At 45.2% G+C, this 15,598-nt stretch overlaps 3 protein-coding genes across 8 annotated transcripts in view; all 3 read left to right on the top strand.

Annotated features, from left to right (window-relative positions):
* LOC108530194 (protocadherin gamma-C4) overlaps positions 1-15,598 on the top strand; it is a 191,671-nt gene that overhangs the window by 24,732 nt on the left and 151,341 nt on the right. Inside the window, exon 1 of one of the 6 annotated variants that reach the window (XM_017872905.1) lies at positions 10,983-13,590. The exons of the other annotated variants lie outside the window; for them this stretch is intronic. Within the exon in view, the coding sequence (XP_017728394.1) occupies positions 11,167-13,590 (2,424 nt within the window). The 5' untranslated portion in view covers positions 10,983-11,166. Of the gene's footprint in view, positions 1-10,982; positions 13,591-15,598 lie in introns of those variants that run through there. 6 annotated transcript variants of the gene reach the window in all.
* Positions 722-4,184, top strand: LOC108530199 (protocadherin gamma-A5). The gene has a single exon (XM_017872916.1). The coding sequence runs from the start codon at positions 1,154-1,156 to the stop codon at positions 3,593-3,595; it is 2,442 nt and encodes an 813-aa protein (XP_017728405.1). The 5' UTR covers positions 722-1,153; the 3' UTR covers positions 3,596-4,184.
* On the top strand, positions 7,120-9,923 carry PCDHGB3 (protocadherin gamma subfamily B, 3). Its single transcript, XM_017872915.1, is given in 2 exon segments — positions 7,120-9,619; positions 9,622-9,923. Coding segments are annotated over 2 exon segments (2,442 nt in total). The 5' UTR covers positions 7,120-7,479.

The following is a 15,598-nucleotide window of genomic DNA, read 5'->3' on the forward strand; positions in this document are numbered from 1 at the left end:
TAGAGACGGGGTTTCACCGTGTTAGCCAGGATGGTCTCGATCTCCTGACCTCGTGATCCGCCCGTCTCGGCCTCCCAAAGTGCTGGGATTATAGGCTTGAGCCACCGCGACCGGCAGAATTTTAATTTTCTTAGTTTTCTATGAAAGTGTCATTAAACAGAAAGACTTTCTGAAATGTTCATTTTTTCAATCAAGAGGTTTTTCTATTTCTGTTGTCATATAAAGATGATAGCATTAAATAACTGTCTCAACATAGAAAGGCCACTCAGTACTGCTCAGTAAGTATCTGGTCATGCTTTCCTGCATAGGTGATGAAATAAAGCCCCACCCTCCACAGTTGCTATACTGATTGTCATTGGAACTAAAAATATTTGAACATGATAATAGAAAAACATAAAAATGCATAGTTGACCCTACTCTAACGCTGTCTGAGATAGTGGAGAAACTTTCTCAAAGTCCTCACAAGTAATAAAGATCTGTATTTCTTCTGCATATGACAGCTAATATAACTTACATAAATCAGTAGTCCTGTTTGGAAAGGTGCATTGAGAACTGGGTTTGTTTCCTTGGCATTCTTATGTGCAAATAAGCACGTTTTCTTAAATGCATCCTAATAAAGAGATGAAATCTTGAATTCTACAAAGGTAAGAATTTGAATGTCCTAATTTAATGGACTAAATATAGGTAAGAGGTAAATAAAGGACATAGGCTCCCCCAATGACACATTAAATAAAATTTTTGTAAGGTATTGGAATCTAATAATATTGATCTCAGGGATTGTGGAAGTCTTGATATTTCAGAATTAAAGCTGAATTAAGAGTCATAGACAATGCTACACAGTTAAACATTAAGGATATGGCAACATTATTAGAAATAAAATTATAACTAAACTTAGGAGAAATAAAAATGGAATTTGGTGCAATCACTGGTTAGGACTCTGAGCGTCGCTGTTGACCAAAGTGGGAAAGAAGCTGCCGCAGAGGCGGCCCGACTCTGCTCCCTCCATACTAAACACACAGACCAGACAGGCTCCTACAAAAAGCCAACCCTCCACGCCCATTTTCGTCGGGGAATATGTACCCATCGGCTTTAGATAAGTAAGGAAACAGCAGGCTGAACCAGAACTAAGAGAAAATTGGGCAGAGAAAAGGCAATGGCGAGTCCACCGAGGCGCTGGGCCTGCGGAGAGCTGCTGCTGCCCTTCATGCTCCTGGGGACGCTGTGCCAACCGGGATCCGGGCAGATCAGCTACTCGATGCCGGAGGAGCTGGACAAAGGCTCCTTCGTCGGCAACATCGCCAAGGACCTTGGGCTGGAGCCCCAGGAGCTGGCGGAGCGCGGAGTCCGCATCGTCTCCAGAGGTAGGACGCAGCTTTTCGCTCTGAACCCGCGAAGCGGCAGCTTGGTCACCGCGGGCAGGATAGACCGGGAGGAGCTCTGCGCTCAGAGCCCGCTGTGTGTGGTGAACTTTAACATCTTAGTTGAGAACAAAATGAAAATTTATGTAGTAGAAGTAGAAATAATCGATATTAATGATAACTTCCCGCGTTTCCGGGATGAGGAGTTAAAAGTAAAAGTTAATGAAAATGCGGCTGCAGGGACACGGTTAGTGCTTCCCTTTGCGCGGGATGCAGATGTGGGTGTGAACTCCCTCCGGAGTTACCAGCTCAGCTCCAATCTGCACTTCTCTCTGGATGTGGTAAGCGGAACTGATGGACAAAAGTATCCGGAGCTGGTGTTGGAACAGCCCCTAGACCGCGAGAAAGAGACTGTTCACGACCTCCTCCTCACAGCTTTAGATGGCGGAGACCCGGTACTCTCCGGCACCACGCACATCCGTGTTACGGTCCTCGACGCAAACGACAATGCACCCCTGTTCACTCCATCCGAGTACAGCGTGAGTGTTCCAGAGAACATACCTGTGGGCACTCGGCTGCTCACGCTAACCGCCACGGATCCAGATGAGGGAATAAACGGGAAATTGACCTACTCTTTTCGCAATGAAGAAGACGAAATTTCGGAGACTTTCCAACTTGATTCCAACCTGGGGGAAATCTCAACTCTACAACCACTGGACTATGAAGAATCCAGATTCTACCTCATGGAAGTGGTAGCTCAGGATGGAGGCGCTCTTCTTGCCAGCGCTAAGGTGGTGGTCACAGTACAGGATGTGAATGACAATGCCCCCGAAGTGATCCTCACCTCTCTGACCAGTTCCCTCTCTGAAGATTGTCTTCCAGGAACTGTAATCGCGCTGTTTAGCGTACATGATGGTGATTCTGGAGAAAATGGTGAGATTGCATGCTCTGTTCCTAGGAACTTGCCTTTTAAACTGGAGAAGTCAATTGATAATTACTATCACCTATTAACAACTAGAAACCTGGACAGAGAAGAGACTTCAGATTATAATATCACTTTAACCGTCATTGACCATGGAACCCCACCCCTCTCTGCAGAAAACCACATCCCCTTGAAAGTAGCAGACATCAATGACAACCCACCCAATTTCCCTCAAGCCTCCTACTCCACCTCTCTCCCAGAAAACAACCCCAGAGGTGTCTCTATCTTCTCTGTGACAGCCCATGACCCTGACAGCGGCGACAACGCTCGAGTCACCTATTCCCTGGCTGAAGACACATTTCAGGGGGCGCCCTTGTCCTCCTATGTCTCCATTAACTCTGACACCGGTGTCGTGTATGCGCTGAGATCCTTCGATTATGAGCAGTTGAGAGACCTACAGTTGTGGGTGACGGCAAGCGACAATGGGAACCCACCACTTAGCAGCAACGTGTCACTGAGCCTGTTTGTGCTGGACCAGAACGACAATGCGCCCGAGATCCTGTATCCCGCCCTCCCCACAGACGGTTCCACGGGCGTGGAGCTGGCGCCCCGCTCCGCAGAACCTGGCTACCTGGTGACCAAGGTGGTAGCGGTGGACAACGATTCAGGCCAGAATGCCTGGCTGTCCTACCGCCTGCTTAAGGCCAGCGAGCCGGGACTCTTTGCGGTTGGGCTGCACACCGGCGAGGTGCGGACAGCGCGGACCCTGCTGGACAGGGATGCACTCAAGCAGAGCCTCATGGTGGCCGTGGAAGACCACGGCCAGCCCCCTCTGTCAGCCACCGTCACGGTCACAGTGGCCATGGCAGACAGGATCCCTGACATCCTGGCTGACCTTGGCAGTATGAAGACCCCCATTGACTCTGAGGATTTGGACCTCACACTCTATCTTGTGGTGGCAGTGGCTGCAGTCTCCTGCGTCTTCCTGGCCTTTGTCATTGTGCTGCTGGTGCTCAGACTGAGGCGCTGGCACAAGTCACGCCTGCTTCAGGCTGAAGGCAGCAGGTTGGCGAGTGTGCCCGCCTCGCACTTTGTGGGCATGGATGGGGTTCGGGCTTTCCTGCAGACCTATTCCCACGAGGTCTCCCTCACCACGGACTCGAGGAAGAGTCACCTGATCTTTCCCCAGCCCAACTATGCAGACACACTCCTTAGTGAAGAGAGCTGTGAAAAAAGCGAGCCTCTTCTGATGTCTGATAAGGTAGATGCAAACAAAGAAGAACAGCGAGTTCAGGTTAGTTTTCTCTTTCGGTAAGGATGACCAGAACATTTTCGTTTGTTTCCTTTTTCATTTTTCTGTCATATTCAAAATCAGCTAGTTATGCAAATAGTGGAATATTATTTGCTCTATTGGAGATTAATTTTTTTCAATTCATGCTTTCTCCATTTGTTTTCAAATTCTATTTTGGGAAGTCTGGCTGATATCTGTAGACTTAAGTGAAACAAATACTTTAAAGGAAAGTGGTTAAATATAATCGTTTTACCCAAATACTTTGTTATATTGGAACTGCAGTTCTATTAATAACAGAGATGTTTTATTAATTCAAATTGTTATATGTATTGTTCTGCCTAGGTGTCTGCCTAGACACCGTTAGTGTACGTGTTTTGGAAAGGATAATGTGTAGGATTGATATTTTAGTCTACCTGAAATTTGTTTAAGGAAATAATTTACAGTATTTACATAAATCAGTGGAAAGGTACAGAGAACTTCTGCATCATAAATATCAGAAAAGTAGATTAAATTTATAGTGATGATAACATGTAGCATTCTAAAGTCTGGAAAGTTTGTGTTAAGCCATGTAATTATTGGATATGTGGGCTTGTTGAGAGAAGAAATCAGTGTAAAGGAACCTTAAAGTTGGGCTTTGTTCTGTGATGTAAAGCCTCCAAAGAGTTACATACTGCTGCATTCAATAAATGTAAATATGTCACACACCTGGCATCTTCTGTTGTAGACAAACCCTTTACTTATTAAAATCAGCACCTACTGAAATGTTAGCTTTTCTTTAAGTGTAGGTGCAATTCTTCTTTATTACTTGAGTCTAAGGTTGTATTTGAAAAAAAGAATTCAATTTAAGGATGGTTCAAAATTTTAAATTTCATATCTAAGGGATGTGCTCATCTTAAATTAATAGGTGTGCCTTAATGAAACACTGGTCTATGTGCCTCAAATTCCAGGAGAATGTGTTATGTTAATGAAAGAACTAGTAAGACTTTCCATTCTGCATCTGATTTGCTGAAGATTGATTTTTCCAGATGCTTCTTATTAAAATATTCTTAATCTTCAATTTTTTGTACTTTTAACCTGAGCATCCAGCTTCAATAATGACTAAATAAGGGAAAAGTTAATAAAATATTTAACAATGGATAGTAAGCTACATTACTCAACCCACATTGAAAAGGTTATTTGACACATTAAAGGGACCTAAGGATCACTTGATTTTTATTTTTTTAAACTTATTATGAGGGCCGGGCGCGGTGGCTTCAAGCCTGTAACCCAGCTTTGGGGAGGCCGAGCGGGCGGATCAACGGTAGTCAGGAAGATCCGAAGAACCATCTGGCTACACGGTGAAACCCGTCTCTACTAAAAAAACAAAAAACTAGCGGCGAGGTGGCGCGCTGTACGTCCCAGCTACTCGGAGCTGAGGCAGGAAAGAATGCGTGAACCCGGAAGGCGAGCTTGCAGTGAAGCTGAACTGGCCACTGCACTCCCCGTCCTGGGGCCGACAGAGCGAAGACTCGTTCTCAAAAAAATAAAAAAAAAAAAAAAAAATTATTAGAGAGCAGTCCAATTATAACGCACACACACACACACACACCATATACACTACACACAAACAAACCACATACTAGACAACACGGACATTCTGACCAAATGTAAAATGTACAAACTCACTGAAATAGTGAATACATCCAAAGAATAACAAGAGAAAATCTATAGAATAGGATTGCACATCCATTCACTCCCTATGTGAAAACTTGCTTTTTTCCTTTTTTTTTTTTTTTTTTTTTTTAAGAAAAATGTTATATGCTTCTCAGAGTAGGGTGTTTGGAAAAAAAGTAAAGGTTATAGATTTGGGTACGCTTCCTCTGAGTTAACTATTTTGTGCAATGGAAAAACATCTTTAAACCCTCTATAAACTACTAACAGACTTTATAAAATGCTTGATCCATACATTCTGAATGTACATACTATATATACCATATACTTTTAAATATCTGAATATTTAGTTTTGTATGTGTTCTGAAGAATAATTTTTCATACTAATTGAAGTGTTCATACAATGAACACTTGGCATTGTGTGTGAAGGCCCTTGCTTTGGAATGTTTTGGAGCAAAGTCTTGAGTCAGTTATGTTTTTGATGTTTGTATAAAGGTGACAATGAGTGGCTGTCCAGAATTCTGGATATCATGACTAGTTCCAGATGCTATAATGCTTTTCCACTATAAGGTGAATTCAGTGTGGAACTCATTGCTTATTGCTGCACACCTGCCTAGTTTTAGAATAACAATACATTATGTAGGCTAAAGATAATTTCTTTAAGAAGATTTTCTGGTTTGGAAATGTAATTAAAACTTAAGGCACCTGTCAGAAACATGGAAAATGGCATGTTATTGACCAGGGAAAAGTGTAAATAACAAAAGGTTGGTATGATCAGATGGTAAACTGGGAACCAAGGAAAAGTGGACAGGAAGATTACTTACATAATTAAATAATATAATTATAAGGACTCACAATTCACTCCCCAATCCTAATAAACACATCATTGTTAGGCTACTTGAGAAGAAACAGTACAGTTCAGAACCATTGTGATGTAGTATGAACAAACGTCCTTTGTAAAAGTTTTTCATCTGGGCCAGGGTGGTTCATGCCTTATAATCCCAGCACTTTGGGAGGCTGAGGTGGGAGGATTGCTTGAAGCCAGGTGTTCAAGCCCAGCCTGGGCGACATAGTGAAACCCCACCTCTACAGAAAAAAAAAAGTTTTCAATCATACTTATTTAATTAAAAGTAGACACTTGGAAACAAAGGAAAAGAGACCCTCTTGCTTCTTGCTACACTTCTATTTTATAAGGTCAATCATTTCCTCATTACCTGTAACTTCTTTTGGGGGGAAATAATAAAGATAAAAGAGAAGAAAGTGAAACATAAAATAAAACTAAAAGCTATGAGATTATAACTTTTAGAAGTTAGAAGAAAAGGAAATAGAATACAATAACAATACACATGAAGCTGATATTTCAAGCATCTTTATACTACGTCTTCTGCCATCACCAAAAATAGCTTTCATTTGTATGCTTTTTCTATGTATCATTTTATTTGGTCCTCATTTCTACTAAAGTAAGCAGAGAAGGTGTTATTATGACCATTTTATGAAAATGGAAACTAAAAAACATGACGGGATTGAGCAAGATTATCTCTGCCCTTTGACAAGTAAAAGGTACTTGATTTGGATGGATAAAGCTCAAATTAAAAGAAATAACAGACTAAAGATATAGTAAATATATTTAATGTTTTTTAAAAGTCCTTTTACTGTAATCCCAGCACTTTGGGAGGCCAAGACAGGCAGATCACGAGGTCAGGAGATCGAGACCATCCTAGCTAACACGGTGAAACCCCATCTCTACTAAAAAATACAAAAAACTAGCCGGGAGAGGTGGCGGGCGCCTGTAGTCCCAGCTTGCAGTGAGCTGAGATCCGGCCACTGCACTCCAGCCTGGGTGACAGAGCGAGACTCCGTCTCAAAAAAAAAAAAACAAAACAAAACAAAAACAAAAACAAACAAACAAAAAAAAAAGTCCTTTTAAAATGGGAAGAAAGTATCACTATCAGTACACTGCCGATTTTTCTGCTAACTGGCTCCTTATTTGGAGCGGATTTAGTCACCACTACTGCAGTTCTGCAGCGGAGGCGCCGGGTGCCGCTCTTGGGTAGTGCTGTGCAAAGTATTGGCTCCTCCCGCCGCAGCCAACTTGGAAGAAAAGAGTACTCTGTATCCGGCTTCCTGCAGCGGAGACACCCATCAGAGAACCCAAGCACCAAGACAAAGCAAATAGTTGGTTCTGCTCAGAGAAGTCTTGAGATTATTTAAAGATCTCCTCTCCTCGGATTTAGAAAGGCAAAGGCGCAGAGAGGGGAATGGGAAACAGCTCCGGATGGAGGGGCCCAGCAGGGCGGAGGCGATTGCTGTTTCTCTTCCTGCTCTCTTTGTTAAGCCAGGCGCTCTCCCAACCGATCCGCTACGCTATTCCCCAGGAGCTGGACAGAGGTTCCCTGGTAGGGAACCTCGCCAAGGACCTGGGCTTTGGCGTAGGGGATTTACCTACTCGGAACCTGCGGGTTATTGCAGAGAAGAAATTCTTTACCGTGAGCCCCGAAAATGGGGACTTATTTGTGAGCGACCATATAGACCGAGAGGAGATTTGTGGCAAGAAGTCAACGTGTGTTCTGGAATTTGAAATGGTTGCTGAAAAGCCTTTAAACGTTTTTCATGTAACCGTGCTGATCCAGGATATTAACGACAACCCACCGACCTTTAGCGAAAATATCACTGAGCTGGAAATCAGCGAACTGGCGATCACTGGAGCCACCTTTGCCATGGAATCTGCTCAGGATCCTGATGTAGGTGTCAATTCGCTGCAGCAGTACTACCTCAGCCCCGATCCGCACTTCTCTTTGATTCAGAAGGAGAACCTGGATGGCAGTAGGTACCTAGAACTAGTACTGAAAGCACCCCTGGAGAGGGAAGAGCAGCTGCATCACCACCTGGTCCTCACAGCTGTGGATGTGGGCGAGCCCTCCAGAAGCTGTACCACCCAGATCAGGGTAATCGTTGCAGACGCAAATGATAACCCCCCAGTATTTACTCAGGACATGTACAGGGTCAGTGTTGCAGAGAACCTGCCCGCTGGCTCCTTTGTATTAAAAGTGATGGCCACTGACTTGGATGAGGGTGTTAATGCCGAAATCATCTATGCCTACATCAATATTGGTAAGGCAGTGAGACAATTGTTCAAGCTGGACAGTAAAATGGGGGAACTCACCACTGTTGGAGAACTGGACTTTGAAGAGAGTGATAGCTACACAATTAGGGTGGAAGCAAAGGATGGTGGCCATCACACTACATATTGTAAAGTACAGATAGATATTTCAGATGAAAATGACAATGCCCCGGAGATAACCCTGACTTCTGAATCCCAACATATACAAGAAGATGCTGAGCTGGGAACTGCTATTGCCCTGATCAAAACACATGATCTAGATTCTGGATTTAATGGAGAAATCCTATGCCAACTAAAAGGAAAGTTCCCCTTTAAAATCGTTCAAGATACCAAAAACACATACAGGTTGGTGACAGATGGAGCCCTGGACCGGGAGCAGATCCCAGAATACAATGTGACGATCACAGCTACCGACAAAGGCAATCCACCGCTCTCCTCCAGCAAGACCATCACTCTGCACATCCTTGATGCCAACGACAATGTTCCAGTTTTCCACCAGGCCTCCTACACGGTGCATGTAGCTGAGAACAACCCGCCTGGAGCCTCCATTGCACATGTTAGCGCCTCGGATCCCGACTTGGGACCTAACGGCCTTGTCTACTACTAAGTCGTGGCCAGTGACCTGGAGCAGCGGGAGCTGTCGTCCTACGTGTCCGTGAGCGCGCAGAGCGGGGTGGTGTTCGCGCAGCGAGCCTTCAACCACGAGCAGCTGCGCGCCTTCGAGCTCACGCTGGAGGCCCGCGACCAGGGCTCGCCTGCGCTCAGCACCAACATGAGCCTGCGCGTGTTGGTGGGCGACCGCAACGACAATGCACCGCGGGTGCTGTACCCAGCTCTGGGGCCCTATGGCTCTGCGTTCTTCGATGTGGTGCTGCGCGCTGCAGAGCCTGGCTACCTGGTGACTAAGGTGGTGGCGGTGGACGCAGACTCGGGACCCAACGCCTGGCTGTCCTACCACATTCAGCAGCCTAGCGAGCCCGGGCTGCTCAGCCTGGGGCTGAGCACCGGTGAGGTGCGCACGGCGCTTACCTTGGGCGACAGGGAGGCTGCCCGCCAGCACCTGCTGGTCACTGTTCGTGATGGAGGACAGCCGCCTCTTTCAGCCACCGTCACGCTGCACCTAATCTTCGTAGATAGCTTGCAAGAGATACAACCTGACCTTAGCGACCGTCCCACTCCCTCTGACCTTCAGGCAGTGCTACAGTTTCACCTAGTAGTGGCGTTGGCCTTGATCTCGGTGCTCTTCCTCCTCGCGGTGATTCTGGCCATCGCCCTGCGCCGCGACGCTCTTCTAGACCCGCCACTGAGGGCTACTTTCAGCCTGGTCTCTACTCCAAGACTATACCTGGAGCTCTCCCCAACTATAGTGAAAGGACTTTGCTTTATTCCTACAATCTGTGTGCTGCCTCACATTCCTCAAACACCGAGTTTAAATTTCTCAATATAAAGGCTGAAGATGCTGTACCACAAGATCTGCTATGTGATGAAGCATCTTGGTTTGAAAGTAATGACAATCCAAAAATGCCTTCTAATTCAGGCAATTTGCAACAGGTGAGTTTCTTCAAACCTTTCCTTCCATAAATATAATTGGGTTTCAATTCATTGATTTAGAGATAGAATATTTACAGATTAAATATTTCTTGATTACATTATTTTATTGATTTTCTGGGTATGGAGTAGGGTGCCTAGGAAATTCTTTGTAGAATTTCCTGTAGAATATCTGTGTGGCAGTTGTTCTTTCATAGAAAGCCTCCTTTTGATAGTCTTGAAATGTTTGTTAATCCTAATACACTATAATCTGAAACATTTTTAATACAGTATTGTCTCACACTGTCATTTTCAGACGTATCTATCCAGAATTAGACACAGATTTGCACACTTAAGTGGTTTACTTAGTTTTAATGCAGTCAGTCCTAAAATATATTAAACATAATGCATATCTTAAGACATTTTTAATGTAACTATATATAATATTTTTCTTCCCTTTGCATTTTTTTAAAGTATACACAGATGTTGCCTGGGTCAGGGCAGTTTTTAATTTCTATGCTAATCAAAAGAAATAATGGCATCTAAAATGGCAACTCTTGTATTGGGCACTATAGTGAATTGGCTCAAAATGTGTTTGTGTAGCATATGCCTGTAGTCCCAGCTACTCGGGAAGCTGAGGTGGGAGGATCCCTTGACCCCAGAAGATTGCGGCTGCAATAATCTATAATTGTGCCCCTGCACTCTAGCCTGGGAGACACAGAGAGAGTTTGTCTCAAAAAAATGTGTTTGTAGTTGTTGGTACCCTTATTGAAAATGGGACTAGTGTAAATGATGTTGAAATATGATGATAATTCAAAATTTACAGAAGATAGTAATATTTTTTCTGTTCCCCAAGATCCTAAGAGATATTTCCGTAAAAATGAATGGTAAACATCAGAGAACATTTAAAATTATTCAGAATAATCTCTTGCACTCTTCTAAATGCTTCATTGTCTTGGGAAGGGAAATATTATGAGTGTCATCTATGCAGATATAGCAGAAATAAAAGCCTCTGTATGATAGTTTCACAAAACGATGCAGTATTAAGTTAGGACTCTAAGCGTCGCTGTTCACTAACCCGGGCAAGAAAATCAACGGAAACTCGAGTTACATCCTCCAACCACAAAGCAAATCAGACAGGAAAGCAGGAAAGTTGTGCGGAAATTCTGACCTGAAACGCTTCGCATCCGGTCTCTGCTTGTTGAAGGAACTTAACCGCTATTTCTGAGAAGAGCAAAAGTGATGCAGACCTGTTTTTCCTCTTCTTAATCCCAGAGAAGTCTCTAATAAGCCAATAATGGCGCCTCTGCAGAGGCGTCCGCTGCGCAGCGAGCAGGTCCTGCTCCTCACGCTCCTGGGAACGCTGTGGGGGGCCGCGGCAGCGCAGATCCGCTACTCTATTCCCGAGGAGCTGGAGAAAGGCTCCTTCGTAGGCAACATCGCAAAGGACCTGGGACTGGAGCCCCGGGAGCTGGCGGAGCAGGGAGTCCGCATCGTCTTCAGAGGTAGGACGCAGCTTTTCTCTCTGAACTCGCGAAGCGGCAGCTTGGTCACCGCGGATAGGATAGACCGGGAGGAGCTCTGTGCTCAGAGCCCGCGGTGTCTGGTGAGTTTTAACATCCTTGTCGAGGATAAACTGAATCTTTATCCCGTGGAAGTGGAAATAGTGGACATTAATGACAATACACCCCAATTCTTAAAAGAAGAATTGGAAGTGAAAATTCTCGAAAACGCAGCTCCATCCTCTCGTTTTCCACTAACGGAGGTCTATGACCCTGATGTGGGAATAAACTCCCTTCAGGGCTTTAAGCTCAGTGGTAATAGTCACTTCTCAGTGGATGTGCAAAGCGAAGGCCATGGGCCCAAGTACCCGGAGCTGGTGCTGGAGGGCACCCTGGACCGGGAAGGAGAAGCCGTTTACCACCTGGTCCTTACTGCCATGGATGGCGGTGACCCTGTCCGCTCAAGCGTTGCCCGAATTCTGGTAAAAGTTGTAGATGCGAATGACAACGCTCCAATGTTTACTCAGCCTGTCTATCGTGTGAGTGTTCCTGAAAACCTGCCAGTAGGCACACCAGTGTTGGCAGTAAATGCCACCGACCAGGATGAAGGAGTCCACGGGGAAGTAACTTATTACTTTGTGAAGATTACAGAAAAGGTCTCACAAATTTTCTGTTTGAATGTTTTGACTGGAGAAATTTCAACTTCCGCAAATCTAGACTATGAGGACTCGAGATTTTACGAGCTGGGTGTTGAAGCCCGGGATGGGCCAGGTCTTCGAGACAGAGCGAAAGTCTTAATAACTATCTTGGATGTCAATGATAATGTACCAGAAGTGGTTGTTACATCTGGAAGCAGAACAATTGCTGAAAGTGCACCTCCAGGAACAGTCATCGCTCTTTTTCAAGTGTTCGATCGAGACTCTGGCCTGAATGGCCTGGTAACCTGTTCCATCCCGAGAAGTCTCCCATTTGAATTGGAAAAATCAGTTAGCAATTATTATCGATTAGTGACAAATGCAGCTCTAGACCGGGAAGAGGTATCCTTATACAACATCACTGTGACAGCCACGGACAAAGGAACACCGCCTCTGTCAACAGAAACAATCATCTCCCTAAATGTGGCAGACACCAACGACAACCCGCCCACCTTCCCCCACTCATCCTACTCAGTCTATGTCCTTGAAAACAACCCCAGGGGCGCCTCCATCTTCTCTGTGAATGCACAGGACCCTGACATGGACCAGAACGCCCGAGTCTCCTACTCACTGGCAGAAGACACCCTCCAGGGGGCGCCCCTGTCCTCCTACGTGTCCATCAACTCCGACACTGGGATTCTGTACACCTTGCGCTCCTTCGACTATGAGCAGTTGAGAGACCTACAGCTGTGGGTGACAGCCAGCGACAGCGGGGACCCGCCTCTTAGCAGCAACGTGTCACTGAGCCTGTTTGTGCTGGACCAGAATGACAATGCGCCCGAGATCCTGTATCCCGCCCTCCCCACAGACGGTTCCACCGGCGTGGAGCTGGCGCCCCGCTCCGCAGAGCCTGGCTACCTGGTGACCAAGGTGGTGGCGGTGGACAGAGACTCGGGCCAGAACGCCTGGCTGTCCTACCGCCTGCTCAAGGCCAGCGAACCGGGACTCTTCACGGTGGGTCTACACACGGGCGAGGTGCGCACGGCTAGGGCCCTGCTGGACAGAGACGCGCTCAAGCAGAGCCTCGTGGTGGCCGTCCAGGACCACGGCCAGCCCCCTCTCTCCGCCACTGTCACGCTCACCGTGGCTGTGGCCGACAGCATCCCCGAAATCCTGGCCGACCTGGGCAGCCTTGAGCCCTCCGATGGTTCTCAGAACTCTGACCTCACGCTGTACCTGGTGGTGGCGGTGGCCGTGGTCTCCTGCGTCTTCTTGGCCTTCGTCATCGTGCTGCTGGCGCTCAGGCTGCGGCGCTGGCACAAGTCACGCCGGCTGCAGGCTTTGGGAGGTGGCTTGGCGAGCATGCCCGGCTCGCACTTTGTGGGCGTGGACGGGGTTCGGGCTTTCCTGCAGACATATTCCCACGAGGTCTCACTCACTGCAGACTCGCGGAAGAGTCATCTGATCTTCCCCCATCCCAACTATGCGGACACGCTCATCAGCCAGGAGAGCTGTGAGAAAAGCGAGTCTCTTCTCACAACTCAGGATTTACTTGAAATGAAAGGAGACCCCAGGCAACTTCAGGTGAGTTTCTTTCCAGGCGGAAGCGGAAGAGTAATCTGATCTTCCCGCCACCCAACTATTTAGACACACTTATCAGCCAGGATGGCTGCAAGAGAAGTGAACCTCTTTAGGCACAGGAAGATGCGTGATTTTGTAAAGTGGATGACTCCCTTGTTCAGGTGAGGGAATTGTTTTTATTGGTTGGCATGAAAATTAAAGATTATCTTTGATTAGTGCTTAGTTTTCTTAGTCCTTTGCAGGGAATCACATAATTCTAATGTTTTTCTTTTATATCAAAAGAATGTTCTGAAGTCTTAATTTTGTGGGGGGAAAATAATGCATGTCCTAGTTTTTCTTTACCTTTCTCTTCTTGGCAAACTATTTGTGTCTTGGATTGAGTACATCTCGTTTCTTAGGTTTTTTCCTATTATGTGACATTTGTAAGTTTCTTTCTTTTCTAATGTGGGGAAAATAATCTTAATTTAGGTCAATGTTATCAAGATCTTGGTTTTAGCTAGCATGGTGGCTCACACCTGTAATCCCACCTCTTCAGGAGGCTGAGATGGGAGGACCCCTTCAGTTCAGGAGTTTGAGACCAGCCTAGGCGACATAGCACGACTCTGTCTCTACCAAAAAGAAAAAAAAAATTAGCCAGATGTGTGGTGTACACCTGTAGTCCCAGCTACTCGAGAAGCTCTGATAGGAGAATTGCTTAAGTCCAGGGGTTTGAGGCTGCAGTGAGATATAATTGTGTCACTGCGCCCTAGCCTGGGAGACAGAATGCGTCTCTCTCTCTCTTTCAAAAAAAAAAAGATTTTGTTTTTTTCAGTGTTACTTAATAATTATAAATGACGGAGGTTCATACAAGAGATCTTTCACCTTTACTACTTAGGAATCAAAATTATTTTAAAAGATAAGAATCGTTGGTAACTGCAGCATGGAACATCTGATCTTTGGCATTAAAAGACTTGAATAACATTCCTGTAACTATCTGTCATTTACTTGGGCCAGTTACAATCGCCATTATCTTCCAACTAAAATTAAGACTTAAAAGACTTCCCTTATTAGAGATGGGATGTCCCTCTGTTGCCCAGTCTAGAGTAAAAATCCACTTGTAACTGCTGCTCATAGAGTGTGTATCCAGGGCAACTTAAATCTATGTTCCTGGGATGCAATCCTAAAGCTTGGCCCAAATAAGCTCTACTTATATTATTTTTTAAAACAAGACTTTCCTTATCTATCTGACTCAAATTCTAAGAAAATAATTTTATAACTTTTTTTTCAAACTATAAAGCAGCATAGTGAATAAGTATTTGTTGACATCACCATTATTATAATTATTCGGTTGTTAAGAAATAACTAAGCACTCGATGCTGTGTGCCTACTACGATGTCTTTTGAATACTGTGTGTCTGATAGTATTTAAGAGTGAAAATGACTGGGTGCAGTGGCTCACACCTGTAATCCCAACACTTTAGGAAGCCAAGGTGTGGGGCTCACAAAGTCAGGAGTTCAAGACCAGCCTGACCAACATGGTGAAACCCCGTCTGTACTAAAAATACAAAAATTAGCCGGGTGGGGTGGCATGGGCCTATAATCCCAGCTACTCAGGGGGCTGAGACAGGAGAATCCCTTGAACCTTGGAGGTAGAGGTTGCAGTGAGTCAAGGTCGCGCCACTGCACTTCAGTCTGGGTGACAGAGTGAGACTCTGTCTCAAAAAATACTAATAATAATAAATAAATAAAGAGTTAAAATGAATTTTAAAACATGCTTGGTAGTGTCTGCTTACAGGACATATCTCTAAAAATAGATGACTGGTGAATGGGAGAACAAATGTTAATGAGGTTCAAATAAATAAAAATTTAAATATTTTAGCATTTTAACCCAGACAATAAGGCTTCCATCGCATAGTAACTGTTTACTGAAATATTTCAGGCCGGGCGCCGTGGCTCAAGCCTGTAATCCCAGCACTTTGGGAGGCCAAGACGGGCGGATCACGAGGTCAGGAGATCGAGACCATCTTGGCTAA

The sequence above is a fragment of the Rhinopithecus bieti genome, unplaced genomic scaffold (assembly GCF_001698545.2).
Source record: "Rhinopithecus bieti isolate Rb0 unplaced genomic scaffold, ASM169854v2 scaffold_7438, whole genome shotgun sequence".
In the NCBI taxonomy this organism is placed as follows: domain Eukaryota; kingdom Metazoa; phylum Chordata; class Mammalia; order Primates; family Cercopithecidae; genus Rhinopithecus; species Rhinopithecus bieti.

What these genes read in the sequence shown, in the direction of transcription:
- LOC108530199 (XM_017872916.1), top strand. Translation starts at nt 1,154, where the DNA reads ATGGCGAGTCCACCGAGGCGCTGGGCCTGCGGAGAGCTGCTGCTGCCC.